Here is a 19,790-nt window from a genome sequence, read left to right as displayed (position 1 = left end):
TATAGGCATAATATGGACATACAAAGCCTGAGGGCAGGCTTTTGCGGAGGGGGGGGGGTAATATTACAGCACCGGCAGAACTTGGCAGAACTTGGTAGAACTTCGCGGTCACGTGACTAGAGGACCGCATAAAAGAACCCTACTTTGACCGGCGCTGCTCTTCTTCTCCTTTCCTTTCTCTAGCTTTAGATTCTCGTTTATAGACAATCCAATTGTACAGGCTTGCGCGTCCCTCATACCGTGCTCGTGCCTCGATTGACTGAGTCGCTAACAATCGAGGCACGAGCACAGCAAGAGGGTCGCGCAAGCCTGTACAAATAGTAGTCTATAAAGAAGAGCAGCGCCGCTCAATATTTTATAAGATCTTCGCGTCACGTGACCGCAATATGCGGCAATCTGTGGCAACTTGCCAGTGTGAAGTTCTGCCAAGTTCTGCCTTTTTCTGCCAGTGCCGTAACAATTATAGCGAAGTTGGATATATAGCGAAATCTACTTTTTTAAGGGGGAGAGGGAAGCTGGTCACGTTTTCAGCTATAGATTATAGTAATAGAAGAAGTCAAACCATAGGACGAGGGCTAGGCAAGGTTATATAGGCGAGACTTGGTTAATGTACTTAATCTACTAACGTATTAAACTAGGTTGTATAAGGACTTGTATATTTAAAGGACTATAGTCCCTACTATAAATAGTTTCCCCTTTGTAGTAAATCTTAGAATACAATTAGAGTTAATCTATTAGGCCCTTACTTACAGTTAATCTTATTGCACTTCGTTATCTACAAATCTCGTGTCCGCAAAAAGTGCATGAAACACGGAGTCTCCCATTAACCCTTCTACTCCTCCGAAAAGTCCTCAGAATCCGGATCCCACGGCTCCTGCAGTCCATTATTTATCCATCCCATTTTTAACAAAGGCAGTACATGCGCAATGACCTTGCCCTTAATTAGAGCTAATGGCAAAGGGCCAAAATAACGTAAATCCCTCGAATGCATCTAACTGTCTCCCGTAACCCAGCAGTAGCCTTCTAGTACCTATAATTCCACATTTATTAGCTATATTAAGATGCGGTTCTGTAAATTAATAGCACTTAAACCAACTTATGATGTTTAGAAGATTATCACCTACCTGTACTAACCTTTTATCCCCTACCCCTGGCGTTCTAGACAGTATAAAATCACCTAGTATGCCCACCACCCTCTTTACCGCACCCTCGCCTTCTAGTAAAGGATGCTTAAAGTAAACTAGGTCGCCTACGCTAATGCGCCGCCCTTATCTATGTTATTTCGAAATAAGGATCCAATTCCCGACTGGGTTAATAGTCGGCACTATACTAATGCTATAGGTAGGCTTAATAGTGTATATATAGGTTAGGAAGACGTGCACTAGAAGCGCGGTATTAGCGTAGAGTACTATAAGGCCGAAATAAGTGCGGTGGCGTTGGCCGGAGGGGAGAGTCGTGTGGGTGTGAAGGAAGTTGGGAAGGCTAGAGCGGAAGAGACGGGTAAGGCGGTTCATGGTGGGCGCATGCGATTGCTATTAGAGTGCATGTTGAACGTGTGTGGGGGCGATTGGCACCGGGATGGGTGTTGCGGTAGTAGTAAGGTTCGGAGAAAAGTCAAGCGAGATAAAAATTTTGGGTTGAGGTCGTGGAGCGAAGGGGTCTTGTGGGAACGCACGCAACTCATACCACCATAACGGTGGCTAGATATATATCTCCACTACTTTGCTGCTAGTCCCTTACTTCAATTTCAAGCTGGTTTTCAATCCATTCTATAAGCAAAGAACCACTTAGGTAATTATGTCGGCAACTCCGAATGCTGCAAAACTGCCCGACGCTATAAGAGGTGTTTCTACCCTTTTTAAAACTGTCACATATATCTTGTTCTACGCGCTCTTACATTTTCAATTTCTAAAATGCAGTATGCACCCATTTCTTACTAGTGAAACATTAGATCTTATAACTTCCTACCATGAACTTAATTCAGGGTCTATCGATGAGCTGAGAGAAGAGCCTAGTCCACTCGAGTTCATGCGCTATGTCGCAAGAAATCTTCCGTTCGTTATCCGCAAAGGTGCCAGTAGCTGGGCTGCCGCCAAAGAATGGAACGCGAAGTATCTTGCAGACGTGATGGGTGAGCAACTCGTAAATGTTGCGATCACCCCACATGGGTAGGTCTTTTCTTGCTTACTCCTTATTGAATCAGTCTACATTTTGCTTTCTGGCCTTTTCATGGTTAGCACAAGATTTTTAACCCCAGGGCCTCCCCGCCTTATTACACTAGTACTCATGCTGTTCTCATGACAGGGATACAATGGCTAATATCTCAATCTCCACTCGTTAAGCAACGCAGACTCCGTTGTCGAGTTGGAAGATAATAGCCTCATCTTCGTAAAGCCATATGAGACAGAGGAACCATTCTCCAAAGTTATTCAGAAGATTCAGGACCAAGAACGTAATCCATCTTCACAAGGTAATACAGAATTTCGATCGTTTACCATTGGCAAACCTTGATGCATTCTTTGAAGAATAAATTTACGCTGATGACGTATGTAGAGCCTACAAGATATGCACAGACTCGTAAATACCAACTGTAACACCGGCAAACGCGCCCGAAATATTAATTGATACCAGAAAATGACAATCTCCGAAACGAATATATTCCGCTCTTCTCAGATCTTCCGAAAGACGTTCCTTTTGCGCGCATTGCTCTCCAAAAATTTCCGGATGCAATTAACTTTTGGCTAGGTATTTGAAACATGCTGTTGCGCTAGGCCCATTGTATTGTCAATTTATTTCTCCTATTACCATGCCTTCCAACTCTATCAAGCTGAGGGCTAATAAGAGTCAGGCAATTCCCACAGCACAACAGCTTTGCATAAAGACAACTACGAAAATATCTACGTCCAAGTGCGTGGCCGCAAACACTTCGTCCTCCTCCCGCCCGTCGAGAGCGCTTGCATAAACGAGCAACTTATTCCAGCCGCAACTTACACGCCTCGCCCCTCTCCGTCTCCACCATCCACACTATCCTCATCTCCAACATCTTCCCACTCTCATTCCCCACCTCTGGCCAATACTGAAGTGGCTCTCAGTGAAGCCCTAAATGACTTGGTCGTGTGTCTTGATGAGCCAGAAGAGAATGTGCCCTTCGCGACTTGGGATCCCGATCTTCCTGATCAACGCCCGACACCCTTCTCTAAATGTTCCAGATCCCTGAGGGTTACTTTGGAAGAGGGCGATATGCTGTATCTTCCGGCTTTGTGGTAAATTCACCTTTATATACTTTTTTCTGCATGGTGTCTCGGGCCCTGATTAATACATGCATTGGGGTTTTAGGTATCACAAAGTATCTCAGTCATGTTCATCTGAAGGCATATGCTGTGCAGTGAACTATTGGTACGTTTGTCTATCCTTTTGTTATCACGTGTCTTATTCCTTAACTCCAAACGTCTTATAACGGCTATCATTGACAGAAACAGGTACGATCTCGATTTTAGCGGTTCTTTCTGGCCACTTTGTTCATTTGCTCGAGGAGTGGGTCTTCTGACTTTGGGACGAAATCCGCAACACGGGGAGGAGGACGACGCGTAAAATGGAGAGCAAAAGGTGGTGATACTTCTTAGGGAAATGGACATTGGAATGGAACATATACCACCACTACAATGTGTAGACAAGGCTACCATTCAAACCTCAAATGTATTATTTGTTCATAACATAGCTAAGCAGATAATAATATCCGGTGCTTTCCGCAAACCAAGCGGCAATACGAAGTAGCCGTTTACTCACCCAAGAACAGTGCTGTAATTGGTCTGGTTGGTTACAAATTTGAGCTCTGTGACCAACCGATAGCCCACTTGAAGCTCCGAACCGGTTCGCGAACCGGTTCAAACGGTTCAACCAGATAATATTTGATATATCGTAAGGCTTGGCATAGTGTTGAGTTACAATCAATCGTCGACAACGATATATTTGACAGTGTCTTCCTCAGTACCCTTATCTTCCTCCTAGCTCTCATCGCCCTCATCGTCCTCATCGCCCTCATCACCCTGCCCTTCTTGCTCACCTCCTTCACCAGCCTCCTAATCTACATTACTCTGTACATTAGAATCCTTTTTGGCGGCAGCTTTAGTAGTAAGCTCTTCCTTATATAAATCATTAACGTTAGGATTAATGCCTTACTCAAAGGCCTTTAGTTTCGGGCGCCCGTACCAAGATTTTAAGCACTTATTTACTTTAATAATATTAGCTTTAAGGTAATTACATAAGTTAGTAACTAGGTGCTTTACAGAGCTAAATACTCTCTCGCACTTAGCGCTTATAAGTAGTATAGCTAGCATATTAAGGGTAAATTGGGCGAGCTCTAGCTATATAAAATATTACGAATTCCAATAAGCTAGAGGTTCTGCGGTAGGCTTAAGCTCAGCTTAAATATAGGCTTAGTAGGCGTTAACTCTTATAATAGGCGCAGCCTTAATCTGCTTATACGAGTGTAGCCTACTAAAAGTTTCGCCCAGTGTAAACTTAGTAGTAGATGGCTCTTAGGCAGCCGTAGCTGTATATTTACCTTTATATTCTTCTAGCCAGAGGTCCTCTACAAGGCCTTATATACTAAAATCCTTAGGATCCTTAGGGCTACCACGTAGCCAGTTCTTCTTCTCTTTATCCTTCTTAAATTCTTGCTAGAACTAGGCCCATTTCTTATTTAAAAAAAGAACTTATACAGCGTAGTAAGCGGCGCTATTATCTACGTATTTATAGTATTATTTATACTTCTCCTATAAGGAATAAGCTAAGGCTTCTAAGTAGGCGTATTTTTTACTACTACCGTATAGTTCTTATAGTTCTTTAAAATCTTCCTTTATATTAAATAAATATTTAAAAAGCTAATCTATTATAGTAAACTAGCGGTAAAGCGTGTACTTATAGCCCTAGCTATATATAGTTACCTTATAGAAGGGCTATAGAACAAAGGAGAGCTTCTTAAGTAGAAATCAGTGGTGGGTTATAAGGGTGTTATTTTCTATGCCTTTACCGCGCTTTGGTATATAGTTACTGCAAAAGGCCTAGATATATTATTTATAATTAATAGTATATATAATAGAGCTAAAATATAAGTTCTATTAGGTTAAATTGCTTTAGATTAACTAATAGAATAAAATATTAGAATATTTTAAATATTGCGAATATTACGACTATAGCTAATTATACCCCTGTCTTTTTACGTTATATAGAGGCAGCAAATATAAAATTACGAAAATTAATACTAGATTTTGGCTCTAGATTTTAGAACTTACCTTAAGTTAATTAAATTCTGCCTACTCTCTACCAACTATAATCTTTTAAAACTCCCTATAACGCTAAGGCAATATCCTAATATACCTTATAATATTATATAGCCGACTAAGCACTCCCTACTTCCTGTGACGGCTCGAACCATTGAACAAATGTCTCGACGGAGACTTGAACAAATGCTTGCAAGATAAAGCGAACGAATGCTGTATTACGAAGATATTAAGCTAAGGAGCAAGAGAAGGTGGTGAGGCCACGTCTATATACATATGCCAAGTCTTAAGCGAACCCCTAACTAGGTGACGCGCTCCAGCGCCGTCACACTTCCTCTAGATTACCGTAATAGTATTAAAGTCTCGCCAACTATATGCCAACTTAAGCTTCTCTAAAGTAGTATCCGCAGCCTTACCTAAAAGGAAGGCCTAGGTAGCTAGATCAACTATATAGCTAAGACACTAAATGCAATAACATTTCCGCTACCTCCCTATTATTTAGGGATAAAGGGTTCTTAAAATTAAATTAATAACTATATTATTACTTAACGCATTATTAAATATAAAATACCTAATTTTATACTTATTAACTATATTAAGAACCACCTAGGCTATATTAACGCCGCTATGCTCTTCCTTAAGCTACTATAAGACAAGAAGCTTTATCTAGTAAGCTCTATCGCGATTAATATAATAGGCAACTATTATAATAATGGCGAAGTAATTTAGTAACGTCTATAAGTTAAAAGATAGGTATATATTTAAACAAGCTTCTTATAAGTCTTTTTACAGCAACCTCTTCTACTTCCTAAACTCTCTTATTACCTACTTATATACAATATTTTATAAAGGGAGTAACCTTATAAGGCCCTTATTTAGATACTAAATTATTTTAATAAAGTAGACGTTTTTAATTTAGTAAAATATAATATAGCAGTATATAAGCCACTAAATTAGTAAAAGCTTAAAAGCTTTATACTAGGCCTTTTAAATATAATCCTACTATAATATAAAGCGGTAATTTAGGCCTATAGCCAAGATCGCTTTACCCTTCTTGTTAAATTAATAAGCCTATCTCTAGTAGCCTAATACTATTAAATTACTATCAAGCGCTATTTTTAAATTAGTTAGTATTTATATAAGAAAGCAAAGCAACTTACTAAGAGGCTTATACTTTAGATCCTTCTTCTAATTTAGATAGTAGCAGTAGTAGTAATATTAAACGCCTGTAGCCTTGTAAATAATTATTTTTCCTTTTCCTTTATCCTATATATACGACGACTTTATATAGGCCTTCGCCTTCTATATAACCTTATCGCTACGCTTATACCACTAGCTATAGATCTTAATTCTAGTTTATATAAAAGCCTACCTTAGTAGAGGCTCTAGATCTAAGTTAGACTTAACTTTATAATAGGTAAGAGGCTTTACCAGGGCTTTATTAGGCTTTATCTTTTAGCGCTTTTTTGTTAACTACTAGAGCCCTGGCTGGCGCGCTTTTAAAAGGCAGTAGAAGCCTTGCCTATAGAACGACTACTACTTATAAAGCTGTCTCTTCCTCTATACAACAATCGACCGGTTAAAACAACAAAGCCCTCCATTAAATTAGCGATAGGTAGGAATAAGGGTAGTAAGGATAAGGTAGTAGGCGACGTAAGAACGAGGCAACGCACAATACTAGGCTTAACTCTTAAAATAGTATCCGGAAATAAGATGGTAGATCTTAACGATTTAGTGGCTTCAGCTCCCCTATATAGCGTGCGCTCTTACCCAAATCATCACCACCAAAGGCCTATACTAACCCTACTAGTTTAGCTGGTTACCCGTTTAATTAGAGAGCTTCAAAACTAACCAGCTAGAAGCCAATCAAAGCTCCGAACCGGTTGCGATTTCAAAGCTTTTCCAACCAACCAACCAATAAGCGAACCGGACCAGTTACAGCACTGCCAAAGAATCGTCAGAACTTACCTTGAATCGGCCGTCTATGCGCAGTTTTCTTCTGCTCGTGGACCCAGGAGTCTTTCTGTGTCTAATTGACTTCCATCTTACATTTAAAATTGCTACGAATCTCTACGCTCCTAGTCGGTGCCCAAGGCCTTATCCTGATCAGCAATGGTCTCGTTACCCTCTTTGCACCGACTATAGTAACAGCTACTAGTGCTCTGTTGTCCGGGACATATTATAAGGCTTCTTTAGGGTGGCTATAACGTCAGGCCAATCGCTTTTAGCTTACTTAAGACTTAAAGCCTCTATTAGAGCTTTATTTTGAACCTATAAAGACTTATAGAACTATACTAAGAATACTAAATTACTTATAATACTTTTAATTAATTATAGGCTAATATAAAGGCTTAGATATAAAGTTATATAAAAATCCTTAGATTAGCTTAGGTAGTTACTAATACACTTTAGTAAGCTTTTAATAGGTCTCCTAGTAATCCTTATATCTTTTCTCTAGTTATATTTTTTCTTATTAAGGTTTTTTAAGAGTTTTAAGTAGGGGCTAGATAGCTAGATTATATATAGTAGTATACTAATATCTCTCTAAACCCCTTCTAGGACAAGCCCTTATAATCTCCTTTTACTATAAGGTAATGGTAATTAGGGACTAACCGTAAGAAGGGGGGGCAATGTAAGGGATATTATTACGGTTACCTTGGGTTGCCCTTAGGACAACTACACAATCAATTCTGGAGCTCTAAAAATTACCTAAAGCTCCTTGTAGATATACATTCGAGCAATTGCGACTTTTTTTGGAGTCTAGTATTTAGTGTGCTACCTTTTGGCCTTAATTGCAGCATCGCATCTCTTTTCCATACTATCTATTGAAGGCTTTAAAAAGGCAGGTGCTATCTTATTCTAGCAAACCATTAGGGCCTTAGATAGCTCCTTAATTACCTTATTTTTAGATCTGTGCATCTAAGTAACACATAGAAATTATTTGTGGAGCCTCTCTTTAAGTTATACCCAGGCATGCTTAATTAAACTTAAACCGGGTAAATAGAGTAGCTATCTAATCCTTTAAAACTTTAAGGTAAAAGTTGGTAGATTGTAAGGGGACTTTATGGACAGAGGGCTATAAGGCACGATTGTAGGAACAGGATAGATTGTGCAGGAGACGAGTCCTTAAGGAGGTAAGGCCCCTGGGATCGGAGAGACTATACTACGGGCACGTGCCTCCGGCACGTGACCAACGGCCATCCAAGGGGTGTCAGAGTGTTGTTGCATAGTAATTTAGCAGGGTGTCATTTTTTATGTGTAGCACCAAAACGCCAGCATTCCCTGGCTGGAAAAAGGCGCCATCGAAAATCATGTCGTCTGCCATGATCGCCAAGCTCTCGGTTATCCCGTAAATAGAATCAAATCTGCGCCATGCGTTCCGCCGACTTGCCAAGTTACCCTGGGACTATTTGCGACTCCACCTCTTTCCGGGTAGCCATGGCTTTGGGCGCTTCTTTTTGAAGAATGGGAGTCCGTTACAGCCCATTTTTTATTTTCTCCATTTCCACCCTTCCTTTCGTTTACTTCCATGGATAGCTCGACAATCTTTCATACGTGATAGGGATCTTAGTAATTCCAATTCGCTCGCTGTATCCCCTGTCTTTCGTTCAAATAATTTTTCATAATCACTATAATGCGTACGAGTATTGCAGTTGGGCTTCTGGCCAGTCTAAGCTCGTGGGTTAGCGGTGAGTTGCGAAACAAACATTGAATTCCATCTAGCTAGGGCTGAGCATCTTATATTCACTACCATATCTACAGCTAGCAAACCACTTCCACGCGCTCCGACTACTCTAATAACCTCCAGCGCTTCGGCTACGCCATCTGGAACATGCTCAAATCTCGTAATCGATGACTGGGTCTCTCAATCTCGACTTACCTTTCTTTATTACAACGCAATGCTAGAACCTAGCTCAGATGATGCTACAATGAAATCAATTGTCGTTGGTTCTCCAAGCGCCAATCGAGTCACCCTCACTCCAAAAGACACGAGCTCGTATTTCTACAGTCAAGTAGGTTGTATTAACGCAAAAACCGTTTACGGCGGAATCTCTCTCCGCATCAAAGCCCCTGCTGGAACTACTTTCACTGCCGAATTGCAATCCTCATCTACCTGCAGTCAGGACGTATATACTGCTGTTGATCAAACAACCACTCAGCTGGGATGGACCTTCGATGGAACCGAGAAACTCTACAGCATTCCGTTCTCCAAATTCTCTGGCTTAGACACCAGCAAGATCGTGACGGTTTTCTTCACGGGCTTCACGAAACCAGTCAGTTTTGGCCCAATGGCATTCTACTGCGGCAGCACGGCGAGCGAGTACATTGTGACCACCACCTCCGTATCCGCCGGTCCCAGCTCCACCGTCGCAGCTCCTACTGGCACGGCGCCAGCTCTCGTGATTGACCAATTCGCCGACTCCGCCAGCAACGCATTGGGATACTGGCACGGCGCCGATGATGGCATGACGCTGGCCTGGGGGACCAGGCAGCTCACTATCAAGTCCACCGACTCCGACTACTCATTCTACACGCAGGTAACCGGCAGCTGCCGTGACATGACTAGCTATAAGGGATCCTACCTCCACATCGCCTACAGCGGCACGAACGCCTTCACCGTCGCGCTGCAACAGCACAACGCTGCCTGCAACGAATCCGCCAACCCCTACCCCGAGACCTGGGACTCCGTCGAAGCGGCGCGCTACGCCTCTGCGACAGGCATCTACATCCCAATGTCGCACTTCAACATCGAATTCGGGCGCGTAATCGGCGTCGCCCTGAAAGGCTTCTACAAAACGGACGCCCTCGTCCTCTCGAAAATCGAAATCGTGCCCTCCATCCCCGCGGGCTTCACGATCCCCAACAAGCTGCCCTCCGGCCAACTCGTCTTCGCCTGCAAGCGGCCCAACTCCTTCGCCTTCGCCATCGACGACGGCGACCCGCAGTACGCGCAGCAAGTCCTGCAGATCATCAAGGAAGAGAACATCAAACTGACCTTCTTCACCGTCGGCGCGCCGCTGCTCGACCCGAGCACCAACCTCAGCAACGTCTACCGCGAGATGCAGGCCGCGGGGCATCAGATCGCGCTGCATAGCTACACGCACCCGAAGATGGAGGGCCTGCCCGACTACGCCAGCATCGACTGGGAGTACGACAACGACATCGCGGCCGTGGCGCAGGAGCTGGGCGGGCTGCACACGCCGTATTTCCGCCCCCCGTTCGGGACCGAGGGCGCGCGCATGCGCCAGCGGCTCGCGCTCGCGACGCAGAACGATAACCCGTATGTGACGATGTGGTCGGTGGATGTGGAGGATTGGCTGTGGGCGCAGACGACGACGCCGGAGCAGCAGCTGGTCAGTTTCCAGCGCGATGTCAATAAGGGCGGGAATTTGGTTGTTATGCACTATTTGTATCCGAGTACCGTGAGCTACTTGCAGCAGTTTATTCAGATCGCGAAGAAGACGGGGAAGCAGCTTATGCGCGTTGATCAGTGCATGATGGATCCGAATGCGCCGCCTTTGTAGGCGGGTCTGGAGGAAATGAGGGATAATGTGGTGAAGATGATATAGTGAAGATGTAGAGAATATATGGAAAAGTAATGGAATTCTGTCACGGCTTTAGCAAAAAGCATGAGAAAGGTAATATTGCGAACCCTACTCCAAAGCTATATAGCTATAAAAACATTACTATTCAAGAATGAGTTTGCTAGACTATCTCCACGGTGCGTATCCCAGAAATCTAATATAGGAACGTAAATCGTTAAACCTCGATATGGTATGCGGGCAAAAATAATTGTCTTCACCATTTCCAATCGAAAAGGCCTCCGGATCTAAACTCTATGCTCCGCAAAAATGCCTTGTTGGAGTTCGGATCCACGAGTTGCTGAGCATCCACTACGTACTTTTGGTCCTGTGGACCCGAAGGAGGTGTGATTTGAGCCAGCCAAGATACGTTATTGACATCGCGAGCTTCTTTAAGTGGCCCGAACTTTCGAATAATAGTAAGGACCACGTCGTCTGGCCTTCCTTCCTGCGTGTGGCGACGACGGAAGAGAGCGTACGAGGTATCACACGCCGGCTCAGGGCAGTGCCTCCAGGATGACCTGCAGCTCCAGCAAGCCCATGGATCGCAGCGGCGGAAATGCACCCCATTTAGGCCCTCGCATTCGAGGGGACAGAAGGGTTGGTAGGCAGTTGGATCACTCACGTGGAGGTGCGGGCATATTTGCTCACTCATTGAAGATATCGCTAGTGTAAGTAGATCCTCTGATACCATTTCTCTCGGTTTGGCTGTAAGTATCAGGATCCTTCTTAATATTTCATGCATTGGGGCATGTTGTGGCTTTAGAAACCTTGATTGTAATCGGATTATCGGTCCCGGTATTGCGCTCTCGTCTGGATCTTGTGCGTGGTCCGGACTCGCACAGACGAGGAAAGGTCTTACCGTAAACGTAGTGTTTTTGCAGCAGGGAGAGTCTAGGTGGAGCTTTCGAAGGTCCTCGAAAGTGAAACTGCAATGAGAGCAGAGTTCTACGACGCCTTCCGCACCTATGCAGAGACGCGATTCTGGCGGCTCCAATAACTGTTGTGAGGAGAATTTGGATCTGGGATGAAGCATACGGCAGTTGCTGCAAAGAGCCAACGATTTATCAGGAAGCTTGCCTCCTCGGTCGAGACGGCAGTTCCTCCTATAGTCATCTCTTCGCAGGATTTCTTTGAACAGCTCTTGTTCGTCAGAGCTTACAGAATACGGTTGTACGTGAATGCGGTGAAAGTCCCGTGCTGTGGCACGTAGTGCAAGAACTGCATGTTGTGGAAGATATCCACCAATAATAAGCTGAAGCTCCTCCGGCAGTTGATGTAGACGGCTATGCTGTAGATTGTAAAGATACTCTTCGGAATGGATATCAGGGAGGCTGAGATAAAGAGTCTTTCCTGCAAACATTAGCATCCTGAAACCGGACATAGATGTAGTAATCATCTACCCTTTTGGGTGGAGGGGCGATGGATCGCGGAAGGCTGCGGAGGCGATTTGGAATCTCTCCTACATCGTTTCAGACCCTGTAGCGATTTCATAAGCAACGACGTCATAGTCAACCGCTTGAAGTGAGAAGATTCGGATTCCATTTAATAATGCAAAAGTAATTGCAAGTAATTTATACACAATGCAGATAGTGCGGGCAATACGGGCAATGCGGGCAATGCGGGCAGTGTATGTTGAGAAATCCGTGGTGTTGTGCTTCGACTCGGGGTAGCCTAAAAGGGCAAATGGCAGGGCTGACTCGTAATCCGTCTTCAGAGCTCTGCTACCCCTCATCACTCCCACAACACCTCAAAGAACATTGTCTGTCGCATTACCAACTTGCAGGCCGTTGCCGCATACCCGCCGGCGCGCTATAAAGGCCGTAATGATGGCGCTCAACATGAGGGCATTCAACTCAAAGCTCCCACTATTGTACCACCAACCTTGATTACCAACTCTCAATTATCGGCCTCTACTACGTCAAACATCAAACACCTCGCACATTTCCAACCTATACGCCATACACACCATGAGGGCATTCAACTCAAAGCTCCCACTATTGTACCACCAACCTTGATTACCAACTCTCAATTATCGGCCTCTACTACGTCAAACATCAAACACCTCGCACATTTCCAACCTATACGCCATACACACCATGTCGACCAACAAGCAAGTCACCTCTTATTGAAATCCACATCTTCCCGTTAACTAATAACGCGTAATAGTCTTACCAAACTTGCCCAAAAGCTCGTCTCAGAAGGCCCGCACAAATATGAACACACCCCTCGTCGCGTCCGGGGTCTCTTCAATGGCCAGTTCATCTTTGACTCAATCAATGCGCACCACGTCTGGGAGCATCCTTACTTTCCGCAGTATGATAATTACCCCGAGGTTTTCTGTAGAATTCATAGAACTTATAATATCCCAGCCTCTACATCCCTACAGATGACATCACCGGCGCCGCCAAATTGACAAAGGATTCGGAAGCAATTGAAGGCAACGCTGGTCGCGCATACTTGGCAAAGCTGAGCGTTGGGGATAAAAGTACGGACAGTGCCGTAGTATTTGAGGAGGGTCCTCTGAAGGGACTGGTGAAGATTGATTTCCCTGCGATCGGTTTGTATCTCCTACTTCCTACACTCATGCTCTCAGCTAATGCAGTCGTCTAATCAGATGAATGGTTCGAAGAAGACACTCCTATCTACCAACACCCCAAAGACCCTTACAAGCGCATCGATATCCTCTCCTCCCGCCGCGAAGTTCGTGTGGCCCTCGACGGTGTAATCCTCGCACAGACATCTAATGCTCTCTTTCTCTTCGAAACGTCCCTCCGGCCTCGCTACTATCTCCCACCCACTAGCGTCGACTGGAGCCTGCTAAGTAAGAGTGATTCAGAGACATACTGTCCCTACAAGGGCCGGGCAAACTACTATAATGTGACGGTGAATGGGAAGGAGTATAAGGATTTAGTGTGGTGGTACCAGTATCCAACGCCCGAGAGCGCTCCTATTGCGGGAGCCCTGTGTTTTTACAACGAGAAAGTCGATATCTGGATTGATGGGGTTCAGGAGAAGAGATAGGGTGGGACTACTGATCGACATTTTATGAATGCTGAACTAGCATGATGATATCTTAAAAAGTCTTTCTGGTCTTATGGAATTTAATTAGTCCTATTTTCTTCGTTCTTGATCCTGTGCCTCTCATTTAACCTTTTATCATCAGATTATCTTCTGAGCCGTTCGTTTCAGAACCTACTCGTCAGTCTTAGTGTTGTAGCCAGCCAAATACGTTCCCACCAAGAACGAAATGTTTGGACATGAGCTGAACGAGGAAGAATTGCGCTTACAAACACGTTGATAAATACGCAGTGTCTTTTGAGGCTTGACAAGGATTTAAGGGATTGCGTTGAGCCTTACTTTACTGTAGTAACTCTATATGTAGGGACAGGGACTAAAACCTAATTACGCCAATATTACCGTTTTCAGTTGCCAGTTGCTCTCGTCCCAGGACTGCTGCAGAACCATGCCATGACCGAAGCGTTCACATACATTGCCCGTCCAATCGATTGCAAGGACCTTGTAGAATATTTGGTTTGTGAAGCCTTCAATATCTACCGTGTGTGGGTCCGAAGAGATAATGACAAATGTGGCCTCCATCTCGTCCACGCCCGCAATGGAGCTAACTGCGTCAAGCACAACAGAGCCAACTACTACCTTAGGACTATTCAGTGCAATAATGCAGTAGACCCCTTCCTTTTCTCTCCCAGGTGCCGGTATTGAATCCCAAGCGTAGGGTTGAAGCTCTCTAATCCATTGCGAAGCAGTAGCTGATTTTGATATAGAAAATCGACTCACTCTACTGCGGAACTGCAACAGCGGCCAGTCACTAGCGATTGCAAAGTAAAAAGGACTCTGCTCAGTAGAAACCTTCATCCGATCATCCTCCGCAGTGCCACGACCGTTACATTCAAAAGGAACTGAAGCTTCCTTGTACGCAGCGAGTCCCATCCAATCTATTTGTTGTTGCGTGGAAGACTTCACTGGTTGCGATATCTCCTCCAGCCAAGCGACTTCCCCAACCCATCCAGACCACGACCAGCTCGGATTGAAAGGCTGCTTATCCGGACTGAGTCTGCGGCGAAGAGATCCGGGCTCTATCGGTGACCAGAAGAGGAACTGTTGGATACGGCGCTCGGGAAGTCCGAACACAGATTTGACCTTGAAGAACTTCTCAAGCAGGTCGAGCATACCCGCAGCCGCAAATAAAACATCGGTCTCGAACGATAAATGCCGCTCAGATAGCTGAGACGCCACTGTGCCCCATAAGTCAGAAAGAATATCGGAATCCTCAGCGTTCTCGGCGGATTTTAGTAGAAGCTCTGCTTCGGCCACCCCAGGTCTAAACGTAAAGGCGGCTCCGCTAGCATATTTCCAGGGTGGGGGTAATTCTTCGCTAATGCTGTTGATATCTTCGGACCAACATGTACTGCAACAAGCAAAGTGGGCCGTACTATCCGTAAAAATTAGCAGCCTCGGACTGAGTAGCGCCTCTTGGTATGTCCAGGCTCGAGTTGACCAGGGACACCGGAGCAGAACTTCCCAAAGCGGAGCTTGGGCCAAAAACAAGGAGAGATCGGGCCAGATAGAGAAGAGTTCAGGAACTGATCTCGAGTTTTGATGTAGTCCCACGAGGCCTGCATTAGCGTCCCTTCCCTCTGCTGCTACTATTGTCAGCTTGGCTCGTGCATAGACAGTATGCATGTCCCTGATCAAATCACTTTTTTCATCAGCATCATCCTGTACGATGCATATCGAATCTGTCCAGAGGAACCGTTCGTCCAGCTTCCTGACGACTTGTATCGCATCCTGCACCGTTTTGGACACGCGGTCCCAGAATTTTCGGAGTCCACCTTTTATGTACAGGGCATCCTTAAACCGTTTCTCGGTCTGAAATACTGGAACAATTCCCCAGACGTAGCTCAGGGCCAAGTAGTGGCTGTTCTCTGATCCGTCTACAAGGCACATATCATGCACATCGATAAAGCGCAGCCGGGATATTGGCCTCAAAAATCGCTGCACTCTCTCGGTGCCACATCTCTCATGAAATCTTCCGCAAGACCGGAGCCAGCTTTGGACCATCCCAAAGTCGATTTGTGGCTGGTATAGACGCCCACCAAACCATTTCAGACTGGAATCAGTGATCAAAGGGTAAATGTACGCCTCGAAATGTTCTCCAATTGAGACAGAGCAGTCATACCGACCATAGGCCAAAGATTTGTCCGGTTGCATTAGCTCGGGGATACAATGACCTCCACCTTGCCCATAATACTCGAACTTGATCTTGCACATATCACTATCCTTGAAAAACTCTTCCCGGAGTGATTGGGAGGGCAGTTTTCGGCGATTATTCTCGTGATCTACGGCCGCCAATATGAGCCTACATAGAGTACATCTAGAGGCTCGCTTCTCAACATCTGCTAGATAGCCAACAACCTTTCTTTTGGACGGTCGAACATTGACATGAAGGCCAGCGTCATCAAACTCATTCACAATTCTTGGCGCTTCGAGCTGTTCTTCTAATTCTTTATCCGAGTAGTTGCAATCCTCATTCAGATGTTCCCCTAGAACATAGTGCCTCTCCCGATCCTCGGGCTTTCCGCTTAAGACGTCCTCCACCGTCTCGTACTCTAACGACGTTGGGTGTCGCCACCCTGTGTCGATAAATGTGCTCAGTCTTAAGTTAAGGTTTCTGCAAATCTGGCACAAAGTATTCGTGGGGGACGCCGCCATCAAAGATTTACGTATACGCAGCTCAGCCTTTCGTCTAAGGGGACCCCGTTACGTGTTTGCGGGACAGTATGGCTTGGTTCGGACTTTTTGACAGAATTGTGCGCCCTTCAATGCATTCCCTCATTGGCAGATGGTGCAAATTCTAATAGATGGTATAACTTCGACGTTATCTGATTAAGCGCTGGGAAATATTGTCAAACATGAGGGAGGGGACATGTCCGCTAAACCCGAATAGACACTACGTTCTTTCGGTATTCGACCAATGGGGTCTATCGATTCTAATAGTCTCTAAATTAACGCGGTGAACACGCATGTTCGCAGAACCTCGTAATCTAAGAAAGGGATGTATGGTGAGTAATTTGTTAGTTTATTGCTAGGCAACATTGACTACCAACAAGCTTCTGAGAATCCCTAAAGGATGCCTTCTGAATCAGATGCATAACTTGAAACGACGACATTTTATATCACACTATGGGTCCCTACAAAACTTGTAACAGCCGGTTGCTATCCGACGCATACCCTAACCGTAAACATGAGTATATTCGTTAACCAAGCATCAAAGTTACGATTTCTTCCCTACTCGTCATGCGCATGGCCTTCATGGAGATTTCCAAAGTCGAAGACCACCTTGAACCCACAACCCCTGCAATAACTTGAATCTCACGATTCGCCAATCTGCCGGTCCACGGTATATCAGGGAATAGCTTTACAAAAACCAAGTAATATGCTAGGAGTACAAGAGCTACAGGACATTTTTGCTTCGCAAGCATCACAGAATCCGCCCGTAATAGGGAAGGCCATGAGAAAACCCTCAGATAATGTCCAGGGCCCATATTCTCTTCCCTAAGGCTTGAGTAAAGACTCCCAAGACAGTCTAGAACCTCATGATAAAGCTCTAAATTCTGGTAATCTGAATCTTGGAAATCGATGGCACTGAGTAACTCCAAAAGAGCTGTCGGCAAGGCTGGCGTCTTGTTCAATCCCCCAAGCTCACGTTAGAGGATTGAGAATAGTCTTGTTTCATGAATTCCGTTATTCCGCTTCACTCTTATCAGGGTGTTCAGGCCCTTATAATATTCTAGCTAGTTGATGACGCAGAGGTCGTCATATTCGGCGGTGCCATAGCCCTTCGAAGTGTGGACCATAAGTAGTAAACTAGTTACTATGATCGCCTCGTAGTTCGAGGATGTAATTTGAGATAGTGCCTCGCGAAAGCCACTAAGTGCCTAAACGTGATAAAAATCTGTCTGATAGCGAACTTCTACATCGGGCCGTAGACGCTGTATGTACATCCAGGAGAGCAGTGATCTTTTTGGACTGGTTTGAGAGCTCACGACTTGCATATCCGTGTCTCCTAATGCTCTCCCAAGGCTTATATAAATCCCATAATCGCATCTACGAAACTCAGGCCCACTAGGTTTCGTGGTTCGTTCGAGATTCATTAGAAATTCGACGAAACCCAATTAAGTGCCAATCATTTCCCAAGTCGAAGACCAAATTTAAGTACTGCATCTTATAAGATAATGAAGGGAAGGGAAGTCAAACGCACGTAACATTATATGTGATAGAAAGTTGGTGTGCTAATGCTCTCGCATGTATGTGATTATTAAGGAAAGGGAAGTCAAACGCACGTAACATTATATGTGATAGAAAGTTGGTGTGCTAATGCTCTCGCATGACCCCTGAATGCTTCCGGAGTTAGCGGAGGTTATGTCAGCGATGCACTGTTCGCAGCATATCTCGCGAGGAGGCGCGTAACCGTGATTTTTCGTGTTGTGACATCAACGCCCGCACTCCACTAACAAAGAGCACCGCTCCCCTTTTCCCAATTGCTTGGGCACAGCTATTCAGTCCCTCTCGCAAAGGTAAATCAACATGTCTGCTGCCATCCAGAGAACTCCAATGAAGCGTGTTCTCACCGAAGCGACAAATGCGCGGGGGAACATCTTGGCCTCTCCTCGTTCGGCGAAGAAGCTAAAGCTAGATGGCACCTTTAACAAGAATTTCGGGACTCCGCGTAAGGACGCGAAAGGAAGCGTTAACTCGAGCCAACCAAAGAGTCAATTTGAGGAAGAGGTGCTTGAGAAATTGACGCAGGACATCCACGGCCTCAAGCAGAACAATTCGGAACGCGACCAACAGTGGCAACGGCCCAGCATAGATGACTTCGACGAGACGAAAGACAGTTTGTGCTTCCAGCAGATTGAAGCTGAAGAAGGCGCCCTTCATGGTGGCAAGACTACGATCAAGCTATTTGGAGTCACCGAGGTACGCCACTCCATTATAAAAGCTGATCATGGAGCTAATCGCCTGTTGCATTAGGCTGGTCACTCTGTTCTCCTCCATGTAACAGACTTTCTCCACTACCTTTATGTCGCCGCTCCAATATCCTTTACGCCTAATGATTGTGAGGGCTTCAAAGCCTTCCTGGAAACCCATCTTGCTCAGCACCAGCCTGCTATACACTCTGTTCAGATGGTTATGCGAGAGAACCTCTATGGCTTTCAAGGAAACCAAAAGAGTCCATACCTCAAGGTGACAGTTACAGATCCGAGATCCATCAATCGAGTGCGCACGGCGATCGAGGAGGGAAATGCAAATTACAAAGGACTTTGGAAGGTAGCGGACGATCAAGTATTAACCTTCGACAGCATTCAATATGTGTTACGTTTTATGATCGATTGCAAGGTACGTCCCCTTAAAATGACTCAACTGCACCTGTTCATATTTGGCAGATTCAAGGCATGTCCTGGGTTGAAGTTCCGCCGTCCAAGTACAAGATGATTCCGCATCGGGACCGTCATTCAAATTGCCAAATCGAGGCGTGGGTCTCCTATCGCGATCTTATTGCGCACCCCTGTGACGGAGAGTGGGCAAAAATGGCTCCTCTTCGAATCCTCTCCTTCGATATCGAATGCGCTGGTCGCAAAGGAATCTTCCCAGAAGCCATCCAAGATCCCGTCATTCAAATTGCGAACGTCGTCACTAGATACGGAGAGGATAAACCATTTGTTAGAAATGTGTTTTGTATGGATACTTGTAGTCAGATAGTAGCGACACAGATATTCTCATTCGATGTCGAGCAAAAGATGCTCATGAAGTGGAGAGACTTCTTGGAGGAGGTGGATCCGGACGTCATTATCGGATACAATATTGCCAACTTCGACTTCCCGTATTTGCTCGAGCGTGCGAG

General features: G+C 45.0%; 6 protein-coding genes across 6 annotated transcripts; 3 read left to right on the top strand and 3 right to left on the bottom strand.

Annotated features, from left to right (window-relative positions):
- Window positions 1–835: 835 nt before the first annotated feature.
- On the bottom strand, window positions 836–1,541 carry K441DRAFT_665950 (uncharacterized protein). The gene has a single exon (XM_067649582.1). The coding sequence runs from the start codon at window positions 1,512–1,514 to the stop codon at window positions 1,278–1,280; it is 237 nt and encodes a 78-aa protein (XP_067500142.1). The 5' UTR covers window positions 1,515–1,541; the 3' UTR covers window positions 836–1,277.
- A 379-nt stretch (window positions 1,542–1,920) lies between these two features.
- On the top strand, window positions 1,921–3,591 carry K441DRAFT_578571 (Clavaminate synthase-like protein; the record flags this gene model as incomplete). The annotated part of the gene is made up of 8 exons (XM_067644294.1): window positions 1,921–2,168; window positions 2,343–2,470; window positions 2,554–2,577; window positions 2,632–2,745; window positions 2,849–3,008; window positions 3,093–3,263; window positions 3,337–3,396; window positions 3,480–3,591. 8 exons carry the CDS (start codon window positions 1,921–1,923, stop codon window positions 3,589–3,591), a joined length of 1,017 nt encoding a protein of 338 aa, XP_067500141.1.
- A 5,453-nt stretch (window positions 3,592–9,044) lies between these two features.
- K441DRAFT_665943 (carbohydrate esterase family 4 protein) lies at window positions 9,045–10,983 on the top strand. Its single transcript, XM_067649581.1, has 2 exons — window positions 9,045–10,897; window positions 10,941–10,983. The coding sequence occupies exon 1, from the start codon at window positions 9,182–9,184 to the stop codon at window positions 10,805–10,807; it is 1,626 nt and encodes a 541-aa protein (XP_067500140.1). The 5' UTR covers window positions 9,045–9,181; the 3' UTR covers window positions 10,808–10,897; window positions 10,941–10,983.
- Window positions 10,970–12,586, bottom strand: K441DRAFT_238066 (uncharacterized protein). Its single transcript, XM_067640694.1, has 2 exons — window positions 12,268–12,586; window positions 10,970–12,217 (listed from the first exon to the last, which is right to left on the bottom strand). Exons 1-2 carry the CDS (start codon window positions 12,407–12,409, stop codon window positions 11,082–11,084), a joined length of 1,278 nt encoding a protein of 425 aa, XP_067500139.1. The 5' UTR covers window positions 12,410–12,586; the 3' UTR covers window positions 10,970–11,081.
- Window positions 12,587–12,963: 377 nt separating this feature from the next.
- Window positions 12,964–13,888, top strand: K441DRAFT_689374 (DUF427-domain-containing protein; the record flags this gene model as incomplete). Its single annotated transcript, XM_067652287.1, has 4 exons — window positions 12,964–12,981; window positions 13,056–13,180; window positions 13,237–13,424; window positions 13,482–13,888. The coding sequence occupies 4 exons, from the start codon at window positions 12,964–12,966 to the stop codon at window positions 13,886–13,888; spliced, it is 738 nt and encodes a 245-aa protein (XP_067500138.1).
- Window positions 13,889–14,856: 968 nt separating this feature from the next.
- Window positions 14,857–16,080, bottom strand: K441DRAFT_642967 (HET-domain-containing protein; the record flags this gene model as incomplete). Its single annotated transcript, XM_067646707.1, has 2 exons — window positions 15,200–16,080; window positions 14,857–15,154 (listed from the first exon to the last, which is right to left on the bottom strand). Coding segments are annotated over exons 1-2 (1,044 nt in total), but the record flags the coding sequence as incomplete, so codon positions are not given.
- Window positions 16,081–19,790: the final 3,710 nt, after the last annotated feature.

The sequence above is a fragment of the Cenococcum geophilum genome (assembly GCF_001692895.1).
Source record: "Cenococcum geophilum 1.58 unplaced genomic scaffold K441scaffold_46, whole genome shotgun sequence".
Taxonomy (NCBI): domain Eukaryota; kingdom Fungi; phylum Ascomycota; class Dothideomycetes; order Gloniales; family Gloniaceae; genus Cenococcum; species Cenococcum geophilum.
Note: the sequence above shows the minus strand (reverse complement) of the source record. Positions and strands in the feature narration are given on the sequence as shown.